The sequence below is a fragment of the Xenopus tropicalis genome, chromosome 5 (assembly GCF_000004195.4).
Source record: "Xenopus tropicalis strain Nigerian chromosome 5, UCB_Xtro_10.0, whole genome shotgun sequence".
NCBI lineage: Eukaryota > Metazoa > Chordata > Amphibia > Anura > Pipidae > Xenopus > Xenopus tropicalis.
This window is the reverse complement of record NC_030681.2, coordinates 162,469,217-162,485,458: the sequence shown is the minus strand read 5'-3', so window position 1 is coordinate 162,485,458 and position 16,242 is coordinate 162,469,217. Positions and strand designations below refer to the sequence as shown.

The 16,242-nt window shown below is 53.6% G+C and overlaps 1 protein-coding gene across 3 annotated transcripts; it reads left to right on the top strand.

Moving 5' to 3' along the window:
• The first annotated feature begins 37 nt into the window (after positions 1 to 37).
• On the top strand, positions 38 to 9,679 carry LOC108645295 (oocyte zinc finger protein XlCOF8.4). Of its 3 annotated transcripts, none has more exons than XM_031901950.1 (5): positions 38 to 355; positions 797 to 947; positions 4,000 to 4,197; positions 4,290 to 4,413; positions 8,223 to 9,679. In XM_031901950.1, the coding sequence occupies exons 2-5, from the start codon at positions 834 to 836 to the stop codon at positions 9,548 to 9,550; spliced, it is 1,764 nt and encodes a 587-aa protein (XP_031757810.1). In that variant the 5' UTR covers positions 38 to 355; positions 797 to 833; the 3' UTR covers positions 9,551 to 9,679. The 3 variants fall into 3 exon arrangements, with proteins under 3 accessions (XP_031757810.1, XP_031757811.1, XP_031757812.1); XM_031901951.1 differs by having other exon boundaries at positions 38 to 397; XM_031901952.1 differs by lacking the exon at positions 38 to 355 and adding an exon at positions 431 to 577.
• Positions 9,680 to 16,242: the final 6,563 nt, after the last annotated feature.

Below are 16,242 nucleotides of genomic sequence, written 5' to 3'. Positions count from 1 at the left end.
TTTAACCCTTTCAGCATCGCACAGACGCGCAGTTGCCCCCCTTGCGGCTCAGACTGGAGGGGCTGTGGGCTCCGCAAGGTCATTTAACGCTGTTAAACAATCGGGACCGAGTTACTGTCAGAACGTCCGTCTCTTTCCCTCTCGTACTGAGACTCACTTCCCGAGAGTTTACAGCGGGAAAGAGGCTTGAAACGCAAATCCCGGAAGCGACTTGGGCGTATAGTGGAAATCTGTGTAGGTGAGACTTTGTTACGGCGCATTGCCCGGAAGTTGCTGAATGATCTGGGGAGGAGGCTTGGAACGCATTGCGGAAAGTGATGGCTCCCCGTTGGCCAATAGTTTACGGAAACTGCTGGTAAGTGTTGGTGACACTGTGACACTGTATCCATGGAAACAGGTAAATACACACCTTTGTGCCGGTTATATATCTCTGGGGGTTGGAAGGAATGTGGGGGTGAATCTGTGTCTTCGTATCTGTTGGGTCTCCCTCTCCTGCCCCTCATTGGTATATGGGCTCTTCCCTGTGATTGGCTCCCTGCCACTGGGATCAACTCATCTGAGCCCTGAGTTTGGGGCTGTACGTGATTCTCATTGGCTGCTCTAATTATCTGCCCCTCCGAAAATGATTATCTGACTGCTGTTCTGTCCCCATAGTAACACAGGGTTAGTCCCGCCCCCCCAGGGGCACAGGCAGTAGGGGGTATCATGGGATTATATGTATCTGTGCCCTGTAATATGGTTGGGGAATATCACTGGGAATAATGCCCTATAGAAACCTCTATTCACTCAATTGCAGATGCCGCTTCCTGGTCAGTCACTTCCACAGGGACCAAATGGGAATCTCCCAGGAACCCACTGACCCAGTGATGGGGAACCAGGATCCAGATCTGCTGCATCAGAGAATCCTGAGTCTCACACTGGAGATTATCTACCTGCTGACTGGGGAGGTGAGTGGCACTGTGAGTGGGGCAGTGAGTGGCACTGTGAGTGGGGCAGTGAGTGGCACTGTGAGTGGGGCAGTGAGTGGCACTGTGAGTGGGGCAGTGAGACAGCTGACTGGGGAGGTGAGTGGCACTGTGAGTGGGGCAGTGAGTGGCACTGTGAGTGGGGCAGTGAGTGGCACTGTGAGTGGGGCAGTGAGTGGCACTGTGACTGGGGCAGTGAGTGGCACTGTGAGTGGGCAGGGGATGGCACGTGAGTGGGCAGTGAGTGGGCACTGTAGTGGACAGTTGAGACAGCTGACTGGGGAGGGGAGTGGCACTGTGGAGTGGGGGGCAGTGAGTGCACTGTGAGTGGGGCAGTGAGTGGCACTGTGAGAGGGGACAGTGAGTGGCACTGTGAGTGGGGCAGTGAGTGGCACTGTGAGTGGGGGCAGTGAGTGGCACTGGTGAGTGGGGCAGTGAGACAGCTGACTGGGGAGGTGATGCACTGTGAGTGGAGGCAGTGAGTGGCACTGTGAGTGGGGCAGTGAGTGGCACTGTGAGTGGGACAGTGAGTGGCACTGTGAGTGGGGCAGTGAGTGGCACTGTGAGTGGGGCAGTGAAGTGCACTGTTGAGTGGGGCAGTGAGACAGCTGACTGGGAGGTGAGTGGCACTGTGAGTGGGGCAGTGAGACAGCTGACTGGGGAGGTGAGTGGGGCAGTGAGTGGCACTGTGAGTGGGGCAGTGAGACAGCTGACTGGGGGAGGTGAGTGGCACTGTGAGTGGGGCAGTGAGACAGCTGACTGGGGAGGGCACTGTGAGGGGCAGTGAGACTGCTGATGGGGAGGGGCACTGTGAGTGGGGCAGTGAGTGGCACTGGTGAGTGGGGCAGTGAGACAGCTGACTGGGAGGGGAGTGGCACTGTGAGTGGGGCAGTGAGTGGCACTGTGAGTGGGGCAGTGAGTGGCACTGTGAGTGGGGCAGTGAGACAGCTGAGTGGGGAGGGGAGGGGCACTGTGAGTGGCAGTGAGACAGCTGACTGGGGAGGGGAGGTGGCACTGTGAGTGAGGCAGTGAGACAGCTGACTGGGGAGGGAGGTGAGTGGCACTGTGAGTGGGGCAGTGAGACAGCTGACTGGGGAGGGGCACTGTGAGTGGGGCAGTGAGACAGCTGACTGGGGAGGTGAGTGGCACTGTGAGTGGGGCAGTGAGACAGCTGACTGGGGAGGTGAGTGGCACTGTGAGTGGGCAGTGAGACAGCTGACTGGGGAGGGGAGTGGCACTGTGAGTGGGGCAGTGAGACAGCTGACTGGGGAGGGGCACTGTGAGTGGGGCAGTGAGACAGCTGACTGGGGAGGGGAGGGGCACTGTGAGTGGGGCAGTGAGACAGCTGACTGGGGGAGGTGAGTGGCACTGTGAGTGGGGCAGTCAGACAGCTGACTGGGGAGGGGCACTGTGAGTGGGGCAGTGAGTGGCACTGTGAGTGGCACTGTGAGTGGGGCAGTGAGACAGCTGACTGGGGAGGGGAGGGGCACTGTGAGTGGGGCAGTGAGACAGCTGACTGGGGAGGGGAGGGGCACTGTGAGTGGGGCAGTGAGACAGCTGACTGGGGAGGTGAGTGGCACTGTGAGTGGGGCAGTGAGTGGCACTGTGAGTGGGGCAGTGAGTGGCACTGTGAGTGGGGCAGTGAGACAGCTGAGTGGGGGGGGGCACGGGTGGGGCAGGGGGCACTGTGAGTGGGGCAGTGAGTGGCACTGTGAGTGGGGCAGTGAGTGGCACTGTGAGTGGGCAGTGAAGTGGCACTGTGAGTGGGGTGAGGGGCACTGTGAGTGGGGGAGACAGCTGACTGGGGAGGTGAGTGGCACTGTGAGTGGGGCAGTGAGTGGCACTGTGAGTGGGGCAGTGAGACAGCTGACTGGGGAGGGGAGTGGCACTGTGAGTGGGGCAGTGAGTGGCACTGTGAGTGGGGCAGTGAGTGGCACTGTGAGTGGGGCAGTGAGACAGCTGAGTGGGGAGGGGAGGGGCACTGTGAGTGGGGCAGTGAGACAGCTGACTGGGGAGGGAGGGGAGGGACACTGTGAGTGGGGGCAGTGAGACAGCTGACTGGGGAGGGGAGGGACACTGTGAGTGGGGCAGTGAGACAGCTGACTGGGGAGGTGAGTGGCACTGTGAGTGGGGCAGTGAGACAGCTGACTGGGGAGGTGAGTGGCACTGTGAGTGGGGCAGTGAGACAGCTGACTGGGGAGGGGAGTGGCACTGTGAGTGGGGCAGTGAGACAGCTGACTGGGGAGGGGCACTGTGAGTGGGGCAGTGAGACAGCTGACTGGGGAGGGGAGGGGCACTGTGAGTGGGGCAGTGAGACAGCTGACTGGGGAGGGGCACTGTGAGTGGGGCAGTGAGACAGCTGACTGGGGAGGGGAGGGGCACTGTGAGTGGGGCAGTGAGACAGCTGACTGGGGAGGGGAGGGGCACTGTGAGTGGGGCAGTGAGACAGCTGACTGGGGAGGGGAGGGGCACTGTGAGTGGGGCAGTGAGACAGCTGACTGGGGAGGGGGAGGGGCACTGTGAGTGGGTCAGTGAGACAGCTGACTGGGGAGGTGAGTGGCACTGTGAGTGGGGCAGTGAGACAGCTGACTGGGGAGGTGAGTGGCACTGTGAGTGGGGCAGTGAGACAGCTGACTGGGGAGGGACACTGTGAGTGGGGCAGTGAGACAGCTGACTGGGGAGGGGAGGGACACTGTGAGTGGGGCAGTGAGACAGCTGACTGGGGAGGTGAGTGGCACTGTGAGTGGGGCAGTGAGACAGCTGACTGGGGAGGTGAGTGGCACTGTGAGTGGGGCAGTGAGACAGCTGACTGGGGAGGTGAGTGGCACTGTGAGTGGGGCAGTGAGACAGCTGACTGGGGAGGTGAGTGGCACTGTGAGTGGGGCAGTGAGTGGCACTGTGAGTGGGGCAGTGAGACAGCTGACTGGGGAGGTGAGTGGCACTGTGAGTGGGGCAGTGAGTGGCACTGTGAGTGGGGCAGTGAGTGGCACAGTGGCAGTACAGGGGTCCCTAATCCTCTCCCCCCAATATACAGGGCTACACTGTTACAAAGAAGTCAGGTGATGGCGCCCCCCCACAGACCTGCACTGACTGTATGTTGGGAGGAGCCTGCAGGCACCATGTGACCCCAACTGTGGGGGCCCTGCATGCCCCTGGCTCCGCCCTACAGAAGGAAAATGCCAAGAGGATCCTGGAACTCATCTCCAACATCATCCAGCTGCTGACTGGAGAGGTGGGTGCGGCCCCCCAATGCCTTGTTGCTTAGTAACAGTGTATGACCCCCCTTTCTCTGGCTGGGGGTGACTGTAACATTGTGTGTGCCAGGTTGCCATAAGGTGTGAGGACGTCTCCCTCTATTTCTCCTTGGAGGAGTGGCAGTATTTAAAGGGGAACCAAACCCGATACAGGGAAGTGATAAAGGAGAACCGGCAGCAGCTCCGCCCACTGGGTGAGTAATGTTTGTAGGGTCCGAAATATCAGCACCGCGTGTAACTGGGCTTATTAACTGGAACAGAACCGGGGCTGCCTAGTAATAAACCCAATTACCCAGTAATACAGAATATCAGCACCGCGTGTAACTGGGCTTATTAACTGGAACAGAACCGGGGCTGCCTAGTAATAAACCCAATTACCCAGTAATACAGAATATCAGCACCGCGTGTAACTGGGCTTATTAACTGGAACAGTACCGGGGCTGCCTAGTAATAAACCCAATTACCCAGTAATACAGAATATCAGCACCGCGTGTAACTGGGCTTATTAACTGGAACAGTACCGGGGCTGCCTAGTAATAAACCCAATTACCCAGTAATACAGAATATCAGCACCGCGTGTAACTGGGCTTATTAACTGGAACAGTACCGGGGCTGCCTAGTAATAAACCCAATTACCCAGTAATACAGAATATCAGCACCGCGTGTAACTGGGCTTATTAACTGGAACAGTACCGGGGCTGCCTAGTAATAAACCCAATTACCCAGTAATACAGAATATCAGCACCGCGTGTAACTGGGCTTATTAACTGGAACAGTACCGGGGCTGCCTAGTAATAAACCCAATTACCCAGTAATACAGAATATCAGCACCGCGTGTAACTGGGCTTATTAACTGGAACAGTACCGGGGCTGCCTAGTAATAAACCCAATTACCCAGTAATACAGAATATCAGCACCGCGTGTAACTGGGCTTATTAACTGGAACAGTACCGGGGCTGCCTAGTAATAAACCCAATTACCCAGTAATACAGAATATCAGCACCGCGTGTAACTGGGCTTATTAACTGGAACAGTACCGGGGCTGCCTAGTAATAAACCCAATTACCCAGTAATACAGAATATCAGCACCGCGTGTAACTGGGCTTATTAACTGGAACAGTACCGGGGCTGCCTAGTAATAAACCCAATTACCCAGTAATACAGAATATCAGCACCGCGTGTAACTGGGCTTATTAACTGGAACAGTACCGGGGCTGCCTAGTAATAAACCCAATTACCCAGTAATACAGAATATCAGCACCGCGTGTAACTGGGCTTATTAACTGGAACAGTACCGGGGCTGCCTAGTAATAAACCCAATTACCCAGTAATACAGAATATCAGCACCGCGTGTAACTGGGCTTATTAACTGGAACAGTACCGGGGCTGCCTAGTAATAAACCCAATTACCCAGTAATACAGAATATCAGCACCGCGTGTAACTGGGCTTATTAACTGGAACAGTACCGGGGCTGCCTAGTAATAAACCCAATTACCCAGTAATACAGAATATCAGCACCGCGTGTAACTGGGCTTATTAACTGGAACAGTACCGGGGCTGCCTAGTAATAAACCCAATTACCCAGTAATACAGAATATCAGCACCGTGTGTAACTGGGCTTATTAACTGGAACAGTACCGGGGCTGCCTAGTAATAAACCCAATTACCCAGTAATACAGAATATCAGCACCGCGTGTAACTGGGCTTATTAACTGGAACAGTACCGGGGCTGCCTAGTAATAAACCCAATTACCCAGTAATACAGAATATCAGCACCGCGTGTAACTGGGCTTATTAACTGGAACAGTACCGGGGGCTGCCTAGTAATAAACCCAATTTCCCAGTAATACAGAATATCAGCACCGCGTGTAACTGGGCTTATTAACTGGAACAGTACCGGGGCTGCCTAGTAATAAACCCAATTACCCAGTAATACAGAATATCAGCACCGCGTGTAACTGGGCTTATTAACTGGAACAGTACCGGGGCTGCCTAGTAATAAACCCAATTACCCAGTAATACAGAATATCAGCACCGCGTGTAACTGGGCTTTATTAACTGGAACAGAACCGGGGCTGCCTAGTAATAAACCCAATTACCCAGTAATACAGAATATCAGCACCGCGTGTAACTGGGCTTATTAACTGGAACAGTACCGGGGCTGCCTAGTAATAAACCCAATTACCCAGTAATACAGAATATCAGCACCGCGTGTAACTGGGCTTATTAACTGGAACAGTACCGGGGCTGCCTAGTAATAAACCCAATTACCCAGTAATACAGAATATCAGCACCGCGTGTAACTGGGCTTATTAACTGGAACAGTACCGGGGCTGCCTAGTAATAACCCAATTACCCAGTAATACAGAATATCAGCACCGCGTGTAACTGGGCTTATTAACTGGAACAGTACCGGGACTGCCTAGTAATAAACCCAATTACCCAGTAATACAGAATATCAGCACCGCGTGTAACTGGGCTTATTAACTGGAACAGTACCGGGGCTGCCTAGTAATAAACCCAATTACCCAGTAATACAGAATATCAGCACCGCGTGTAACTGGGCTTATTAACTGGAACAGTACCGGGGCTGCCTAGTAATAAACCCAATTACCCAGTAATACAGAATATCAGCACCGCGTGTAACTGGGCTTATTAACTGGAACAGTACCGGGGCTGCCTAGTAATAAACCCAATTACCCAGTAATACAGAATATCAGCACCGCGTGTAACTGGGCTTTATTAACTGGAACAGAACCGGGGCTGCCTAGTAATAAACCCAATTACCCAGTAATACAGAATATCAGCACCGCGTGTAACCGGCTTATTAACTGGAACAGTACCGGGGCTGCCTAGTAATAAACCCAATTACCCAGTAATACAGAATATCAGCACCGCGTGTAACTGGGCTTATTAACTGGAACAGTACCGGGGCTGCCTAGTAATAAACCCAATTACCCAGTAATACAGAATATCGGCACCGCGTGTAACTGGGCTTATTAACTGGAACAGTACCGGGGCTGCCTAGTAATAAACCCAATTACCCAGTAATACAGAATATCAGCACCGTGTGTAACTGGGCTTATTAACTGGAACAGTACCGGGGCTGCCTAGTAATAAACCCAATTACCCAGTAATACAGAATATCAGCACCGCGTGTAACTGGGCTTATTAACTGGAACAGTACCGGGACTGCCTAGTAATAAACCCAATTACCCAGTAATACAGAATATCAGCACCGCGTGTAACTGGGCTTATTAACTGGAACAGTACCGGGGCTGCCTAGTAATAAACCCAATTACCCAGTAATACAGAATATCAGCACCGCGTGTAACTGGGCTTATTAACTGGAACAGTACCGGGGCTGCCTAGTAATAAACCCAATTACCCAGTAATACAGAATATCAGCACCGTGTGTAACTGGGCTTATTAACTGGAACAGTACCGGGGCTGCCTAGTAATAAACCCAATTACCCAGTAATACAGAATATCAGCACCGCGTGTAACTGGGCTTATTAACTGGAACAGTACCGGGGCTGCCTAGTAATAAACCCAATTACCCAGTAATACAGAATATCAGCACCGCGTGTAACTGGGCTTATTAACTGGAACAGTACCGGGGCTGCCTAGTAATAAACCCAATTACCCAGTAAATACAGAATATCGGCACCGCGTGTAACTGGGCTTATTAACTGGAACAGTACCGGGGCTGCCTAGTAATAAACCCAATTACCCAGTAATACAGAATATCAGCACCGCGTGTAACTGGGCTTATTAACTGGAACAGTACCGGGGCTGCCTAGTAATAAACCCAATTACCCAGTAAATACAGAATATCAGCACCGTGTGTAACTGGGCTTATTAACTGGAACAGTACCGGGGCTGCCTAGTAATAAACCCAATTACCCAGTAATACAGAATATCGGCACCGCGTGTAACTGGGCTTATAATGTAGAATTTAATGATAGAAATATGAGAATTGTGCCATTGTATCTTTGCCAGGCTGTGCCCATGGAGATGGCAGTGCCAGTAAACCTGCTGTGGGGGCAGATCTGTGCAATGCAAAGGAACCAGACAAGACTGGGGCAGAAGAAGGAGACCCCCCAAACCCTGACATTGCCCCAACTGATCCCCAAACAGCGACCAACTGCTTCTCTCATGGGATTAAAGAGGAGCCTACTTCATGGGAGGAGTATTCTGATTGGAAGATTGATTCCCTCACTGACACCGGGGGATCCGGCCCGATTGGCAGCCTCTCAGCACACAATGGCCCAAATGGGATTAAAAAGGAAGCGGCTCCCTGGGAACACGGAAAATGCTCAAACCGGAATATTAAGCCACTTTTGGATCAGATCCCGGGATCAGAACCACTGACTGATAACATGAGATCCAGCCTAAATAACAGCCTGTCGGCAGGGTATGGATCACAGAGGATTAAAGAGGAACCAGATTCATGGGAAGTTTATTCTGATTGGACCATGAGTTCCCTTACAGAACCGGTACAGGCAGATGCAGCCCATAGAAAGGGACCCAGTGTCTGTAGCAGCTTGTCAGAACATTCTGGGTCTAATGGGGAAACAGCTTCATGGGTTAGCTTGTCAGTAAATAGCCTATCCGGTTGTACTGAGGGGGAACCAATACCCCAGAAAGTGGGTGGAGCTTCAGATCCCAAGTGTAATCCCACCGGAACCCCCAGAACTGCCCCCCCCATCCCTATTATTGGGCCCAGCCCAAAGCAGCAAGATGGCATCAGGATCCTGACTAGCACCCAGCCGGGGGCCCCCAAGCCCAAGGTGATCTACACGTGCAGCGCCTGCGGGAAGCCATTCACCAGCAGGAAGCACTGTGAGCGGCACCAGAGGGTCCACACGCGAGAGACCACCTTTCCCTGCGCTGAATGCGGCAAATGCTTCACTCAGCGGTCGCATCTAACGGCGCATTCCCGAATGCACAGCGGCGACAATTCCTTCACTTGCGCCGAATGCGGCAAATGCTTCTTGTTCCAGAGCGACCTCAACCGGCACGTAATCACCCACACCGGCGAGAAGCCATTCTCCTGCGCCCAGTGTGGCAAGCACTTCGGCCACCTCTATAGCCTCAAGCGCCACCTCGTTATCCACTCGGGCAACAAGCCCTTCCCCTGCCCCCAGTGTGGCAAATGCTACTGGCACCAGGGGGATCTGAACCGCCACATCGTCACCCATTCGGGGCAGAAGCCCTTCTCTTGCGCCCAATGTGGCAAATGTTTCTGGGTGCAGCGAGACCTCAGCCGCCATGTAAGGGGCCACACCGACCCCATTCCTGCCCCAGGGGAAAATTATGTTTATTGATTTGGGGGCATCACCAGACTCTATCAGTAACAATCTGTGGGTACAGTGGGCTCCGCCTCTGGCATTTCTGATTGGAGGACTGTGTATTGCGCCAACTGAATTAGATCTGAATAAATCTGCACTGTGCCACGTGTGGTACCCTCCCTAGCGCCCGTATGCCCGTGCCAACAGAGCAGCCCAAGTCCCAGGACAGACCCCTCTGGGGCAATGGCAGCTATGTGTCTGCATCTGTCTTAGTGGGAGAGGCCTCCTACTGCATGACTTGTGGGAGGTGCTCTGATCTGGGCGGTGCCAAGGCTGCCATGAGTCACTTTTATACCCCCGGGGCCCCCCGTGTCTGTGCTGCCCCTAGTTGAGCAGTTACAGGGGTGGGTATTTGTTCTCGTGGATATGGTGCTGACATCTTCCCTGGATCACATGATCCCCTACATAATTTTCCCCCAGGGCAGTAGCGCAACTGGCAAGCATCGGGCCCACCTGCTACTGCCAATAGGGCACCAATGAGCTGGCAGAGCAGTCACATGGTGCAGGTGGGAGGGGCCCCTTCATGTTTGTGTTTCATGTCCTTTGCCTTTCCCTTTAAGGTCTGACTGCCCCGGGGCACAGGTATTTGGGTGTCTCTGGGGGCCAAGGGTCCTGGTAGGTACTGATCCAAATATCCCATGTGTTACTGGTGCCGGGGGAACCGTCAGTCTGCCAGCAGCTATACGCCTGGTCCTGGTAGGTACTGATCCAAATATCCCATGTGTTACTGGCACTGAGGGAACTGTCAGTGTGCCAGCAGCTATACGCCTGGTCCTGGTAGGTACTGATCCAAATATCCCATGTGTTACTGGCACCGGGGGAACCGCCAGTGTGCCAGCAGCTATATGCCTGGTCCTGGTAGGTACTGATCCAAATATCCCATGTGTTACTGGCACCGGTTCCCCCGTCAGTGTGCCAGCAGCTATACACCTGGTCCTGGTAGGTACTGATCCAAATATCCCATGTGTTACTGGCACCGGGGGAACCGTCAGTGTGCCAGCAGCTATATGCCTGGTCCTGGTAGGTACTGATCCAAATATCCCATGTGTTACTGGCACCGGTTCCCCCGTCAGTGTGCCAGCAGCTATACACCTGGTCCTGGTAGGTACTGATCCAAATATCCCATGTGTTACTGGTGCCGGGGGAACAGTCAGTGTGCCAGCAGCTATACACCTGGTCCTGGTAGGTACTGATCCAAATATCCCATGTGTTACTGGCACCGGTTCCCCCGTCAGTGTGCCAGCAGCTATATGCCTGGTCCTGGTAGGTACTGATCCAAATATCCCATGTGTTACTGGCACCGGTTCCCCCGTCAGTGTGCCAGCAGCTATACACCTGGTCCTGGTAGGTACTGATCCAAATATCCCATGTGTTACTGGTGCCGGGGGAACAGTCAGTGTGCCAGCAGCTATACACCTGGTCCTGGTAGGTACTGATCCAAATATCCCATGTGTTACTGGTGCCGGGGGAACAGTCAGTGTGCCAGCAGCTATACACCTGGTCCTGGTAGGTACTGATCCAAATATCCCATGTGTTACTGGCACCGGTTCCCCCGTCAGTGTGCCAGCAGCTATATGCCTGGTCCTGGTAGGTACTGATCCAAATATCCCATGTGTTACTGGCACCGGTTCCCCCGTCAGTGTGCCAGCAGCTATACACCTGGTCCTGGTAGGTACTGATCCAAATATCCCATGTGTTACTGGTGCCGGGGGAACAGTCAGTGTGCCAGCAGCTATACACCTGGTCCTGGTAGGTACTGATCCAAATATCCCATGTGTTACTGGCACCGGTTCCCCCGTCAGTGTGCCAGCAGCTATACACCTGGTCCTGGTAGGTACTGATCCAAATATCCCATGTGTTACTGGTGCCGGGGGAACAGTCAGTGTGCCAGCAGCTATACACCTGGTCCTGGTAGGTACTGATCCAAATATCCCATGTGTTACTGGCACCGGTTCCCCCGTCAGTGTGCCAGCAGCTATACACCTGGTCCTGGTAGGTACTGATCCAAATATCCCATGTGTTACTGGCACCGGGGGAACCGTCAGTGTGCCAGCAGCTATATGCCTGGTCCTGGTAGGTACTGATCCAAATATCCCAGGTGTTACTGGCACCAGTTCCCCCGTCAGTGTGCCAGCAGCTATACACCTGGTCCTGGTAGGTACTGATCCAAATATCCCATGTGTTACTGGCACCGGGGGAACCGTCAGTGTGCCAGCAGCTATACACCTGGTCCTGGTAGGTACTGATCCAAATATCCCATGTGTTACTGGCACCGGGGGAACCGTCAGTGTGCCAGCAGCTATATGCCTGGTCCTGGTAGGTACTGATCCAAATATCCCAGGTGTTACTGGCACCGGTTCCCCCGTCAGTGTGCCAGCAGCTATACACCTGGTCCTGGTAGGTACTGATCCAAATATCCCATGTGTTACTGGTGCCGGGGGAACAGTCAGTGTGCCAGCAGCTATACGCCTGGTCCTGGTAGGTACTGATCCAAATATCCCATGTGTTACTGGCACCGGTTCCCCCTTCAGTGTGCCAGCAGCTATACGCCTGGTCCTGGTAGGTACTGATCCAAATATCCCATGTGTTACTGGCACCGGTTCCCCCTTCAGTGTGCCAGCAGCTATACGCCTGGTCCTGGTAGGTACTGATCCAAATATCCCATGTGTTACTGGTGCCAGGGGAACAGTCAGTGTGCCAGCAGCTATACGCCTGGTAGGTACTGATCCAAATATCCCATGTGTTACTGGCGCCGGGGGAACCGTCAGTGTGCCAGCAGCTATACACCTGGTCCTGGTAGGTACTGATCCAAATATCCCATGTGTTACTGGTGCCGGGGGAACAGTCAGTGTGCCAGCAGCTATACGCCTGGTCCTGGTAGGTACTGATCCAAATATCCCATGTGTTACTGGCGCCAGTTCCCCCGTCAGTACTGCCCCATGGGATATACAGACCCACATGTGGGCAGAACCTCATGTTCTAGTTTATATTGGGCTGTACTGGGCCAAGGCCTCACCGTGCCAGACTTCTTCATTTGTGCAGGGGGGGCACCCCAATATAACACGGAACCCTAAATACACCTTTCCCCATGGGGGGGTGCTCTGTCTGTGGGTCCGATATCTCGTGGTGCCTGATAGGGCAGAATGGGATCCACACTGGGGCTGATTCACTACTCACACAGTGACTAATAGAGTTGGCCAATGAGAGCAGGGAATGAAGCAAGAAGGGGCGGGACCCCATAACTCCTGTTCCTGCTGCACTAGAATGTGGGGTGCCCCAGGCTTACATGGCACACCTGCCCCCCCCACTCACTCACCCACAGACTTACCCTGAAACTATCCATTAACAGTGGGATTTGTCCGTCAGCACAAACGCTCCTTTCTAGTGAGAGCGACTGATTGGTCGAGGGAGCTGCAGCCAGTTGGCCAATGGGCCAGTTCTATTGTTCCAAACCTGCCGAGCGATTTTCTGAGGAGACGGAGGGCTCGGTGCCAGTAGCCTTACTCTTGCCCCCCCCCCCACAGTCTGTACAAGGGGCAGAGTCATTGCACATTTACCTACACACTCCTACCCCTGACTGGCACAGCCGCATACAGCCCGGATACAGACTGGCACAGCCGCATACAGCCCGGATACTGACTGGCACAGCCGGATACTGACTGGCACAGCCGCATACAGCCCGGATACTGACTGGCACAGCCGCATACAGGCCGGATACTGACTGGCACAGCCGCATACAGCCCGGATACAGACTGGCACAGCCGCATACAGCCCGGATACAGACTGGCACAGCCGCATACAGCCCGGATACAGACTGGCACAGCCGCATACAGCCCGGATACAGACTGGCACAGCCGCATACAGCCCGGATACAGACTGGCACAGCCGCATACAGCCCGGATACAGACTGGCACAGCCGCATACAGCCCGGATACTGACTGGCACAGCCGCATACAGCCCGGATACAGACTGGCACAGCCGCATACAGCCCGGATACAGACTGGCACAGCCGCATACAGCCCGGATACTGACTGGCACAGCCGGATACTGACTGGCACAGCCGCATACAGCCCGGATACTGACTGGCACAGCCGCATACAGCCCGGATACAGACTGGCACAGCCGCATACAGCCCGGATACAGACTGGCACAGCCGCATACAGCCCGGATACAGACTGGCACAGCCACATACAGCCCAGATACAGACTGGCACAGCCGCATACAAGCCGGGATACAGACTGGCACAGCCGCATACAGCCCGGATACAGACTGGCACAGCCGCATACAGCCCGGATACTGACTGGCACAGCCGCATACAGCCCGGATACTGACTGGCACAGCCGCATACAGCCCGGATACTGACTGGCACAGCCGCATACAGCCCGGATACTGACTGGCACAGCCGCATACAGCCCTGATACTGACTGGCACAGCCGCATACAGCCCGGATACAGACTGGCACAGCCGCATACAGCCCGGATACAGACTGGCACAGCCGCATACAGCCCAGATACAGACTGGCACAGCCGCATACAGCCCGGATACAGACTGGCACAGCCGCATACAGCCCGGATACAGACTGGCACAGCCGCATACAGCCCGGATACAGACTGGCACAGCCGCATACAGCCCGGATACAGACTGGCACAGCCGCATACAGCCCGGATACTGACTGGCACAGCCGCATACAGCCCGGATACTGACTGGCACAGCCGCATACAGCCCGGATACAGACTGGCACAGCCGCATACAGCCCGGATACAGACTGGCACAGCCGCATACAGCCCGGATACAGACTGGCACAGCCGCATACAGGCCGGATACAGACTGGATATTAACTAGATACTGATCAGATACCGGATATTGACCGTATACAGGCCGGATACTGACTGGTAATTGACCGTATACAGGCCGGATACTGACTGGTAATTGACCGTATATAGGCCGGATACTGACTGGTAATTGACCGTATATAGGCCGGATACTGACTGGTAATTGACCGTATATAGGCCGGATACTGACTGGTAATTGACCGTATACAGGCCGGATACTGACTGGTAATTGACCGTATACAGGCCGGATACTGACTGGTAATTGACCGTATACAGGCCGGATACTGACTGGTAATTGACCGTATACAGGCCGGATACTGACTGGTAATTGACCGTATACAGGCCGGATACTGACTGGTAATTGACCGTATATAGGCCGGATACTGACTGGTAATTGACCGTATATAGGCCGGATACTGACTGGTAATTGACCGTATATAGGCCGGATACTGACTGGTAATTGACCGTATATAGGCCGGATACTGACTGGTAATTGACCGTATACAGGCCGGATACTGACTGGTAATTGACCGTATACAGGCCGGATACTGACTGGTAATTGACCGTATACAGGCCGGGATACTGACTGGTAATTGACCGTATACAGGCCGGATACTGACTGGTAATTGACCGTATATAGGCCGGATACTGACTGGTAATTGACCGTATATAGGCCGGATACTGACTGGTAATTGACCCGTATATAGGCCGGATACTGACTGGTAATTGACCGTATACAGGCCGGATACTGACTGGTAATTGACCGTATACAGGCCGGATACTGACTGGTAATTGACCGTATACAGGCCGGATACTGACTGGTAATTGACCGTATACAGGCCGGATACTGACTGGTAATTGACCGTATACAGGCCGGATACTGACTGGTAATTGACCGTATATAGGCCGGATACTGACTGGTAATTGACCGTATACAGGCCGGATACTGACTGGTAATTGACCGTATACAGGCCGGATACTGACTGGTAATTGACCGTATACAGGCCGGATACTGACTGGTAATTGACCGTATACAGGCCGGATACTGACTGGTAATTGACCGTATATAGGCCGGATACTGACTGGTAATTGACCGTATACAGGCCGGATACTGACTGGTAATTGACCGTATATAGGCCGGATACTGACTGGTAATTGACCGTATACAGGCCGGATACTGACTGGTAATTGACCGTATACAGGCCGGATACTGACTGGTAATTGACCGTATATAGGCCGGATACTGACTGGTAATTGACCGTATACAGGCCGGATACTGACTGGTAATTGACCGTATACAGGCCGGATACTGACTGGTAATTGACCGTATACAGGCCGGATACTGACTGGTAATTGACCGTATATAGGCCGGATACTGACTGGTAATTGACCGTATACAGGCCGGATACTGACTGGTAATTGACCGTATATAGGCCGGATACTGACTGGTAATTGACCGTATACAGGCCGGATACTGACTGGTAATTGACCGTATACAGGCCGGATACTGACTGGTAATTGACCGTATATAGGCCGGATACTGACTGGTAATTGACCGTATATAGGCCGGATACTGACTGGTAATTGACCGTATACAGGCCGGATACTGACTGGTAATTGACCGTATACAGGCCGGATACTGACTGGTAATTGACCGTATACAGGCCGGATACTGACTGGTAATTGACCGTATACAGGCCGGATACTGACTGGTAATTGACCGTATACAGGCCGGATACTGACTGGTAATTGACCGTATACAGGCCGGATACTGACTGGTAATTGACCGTATATAGGCCGGATACTGACTGGTAATTGACCGTATATAGGCCGGAT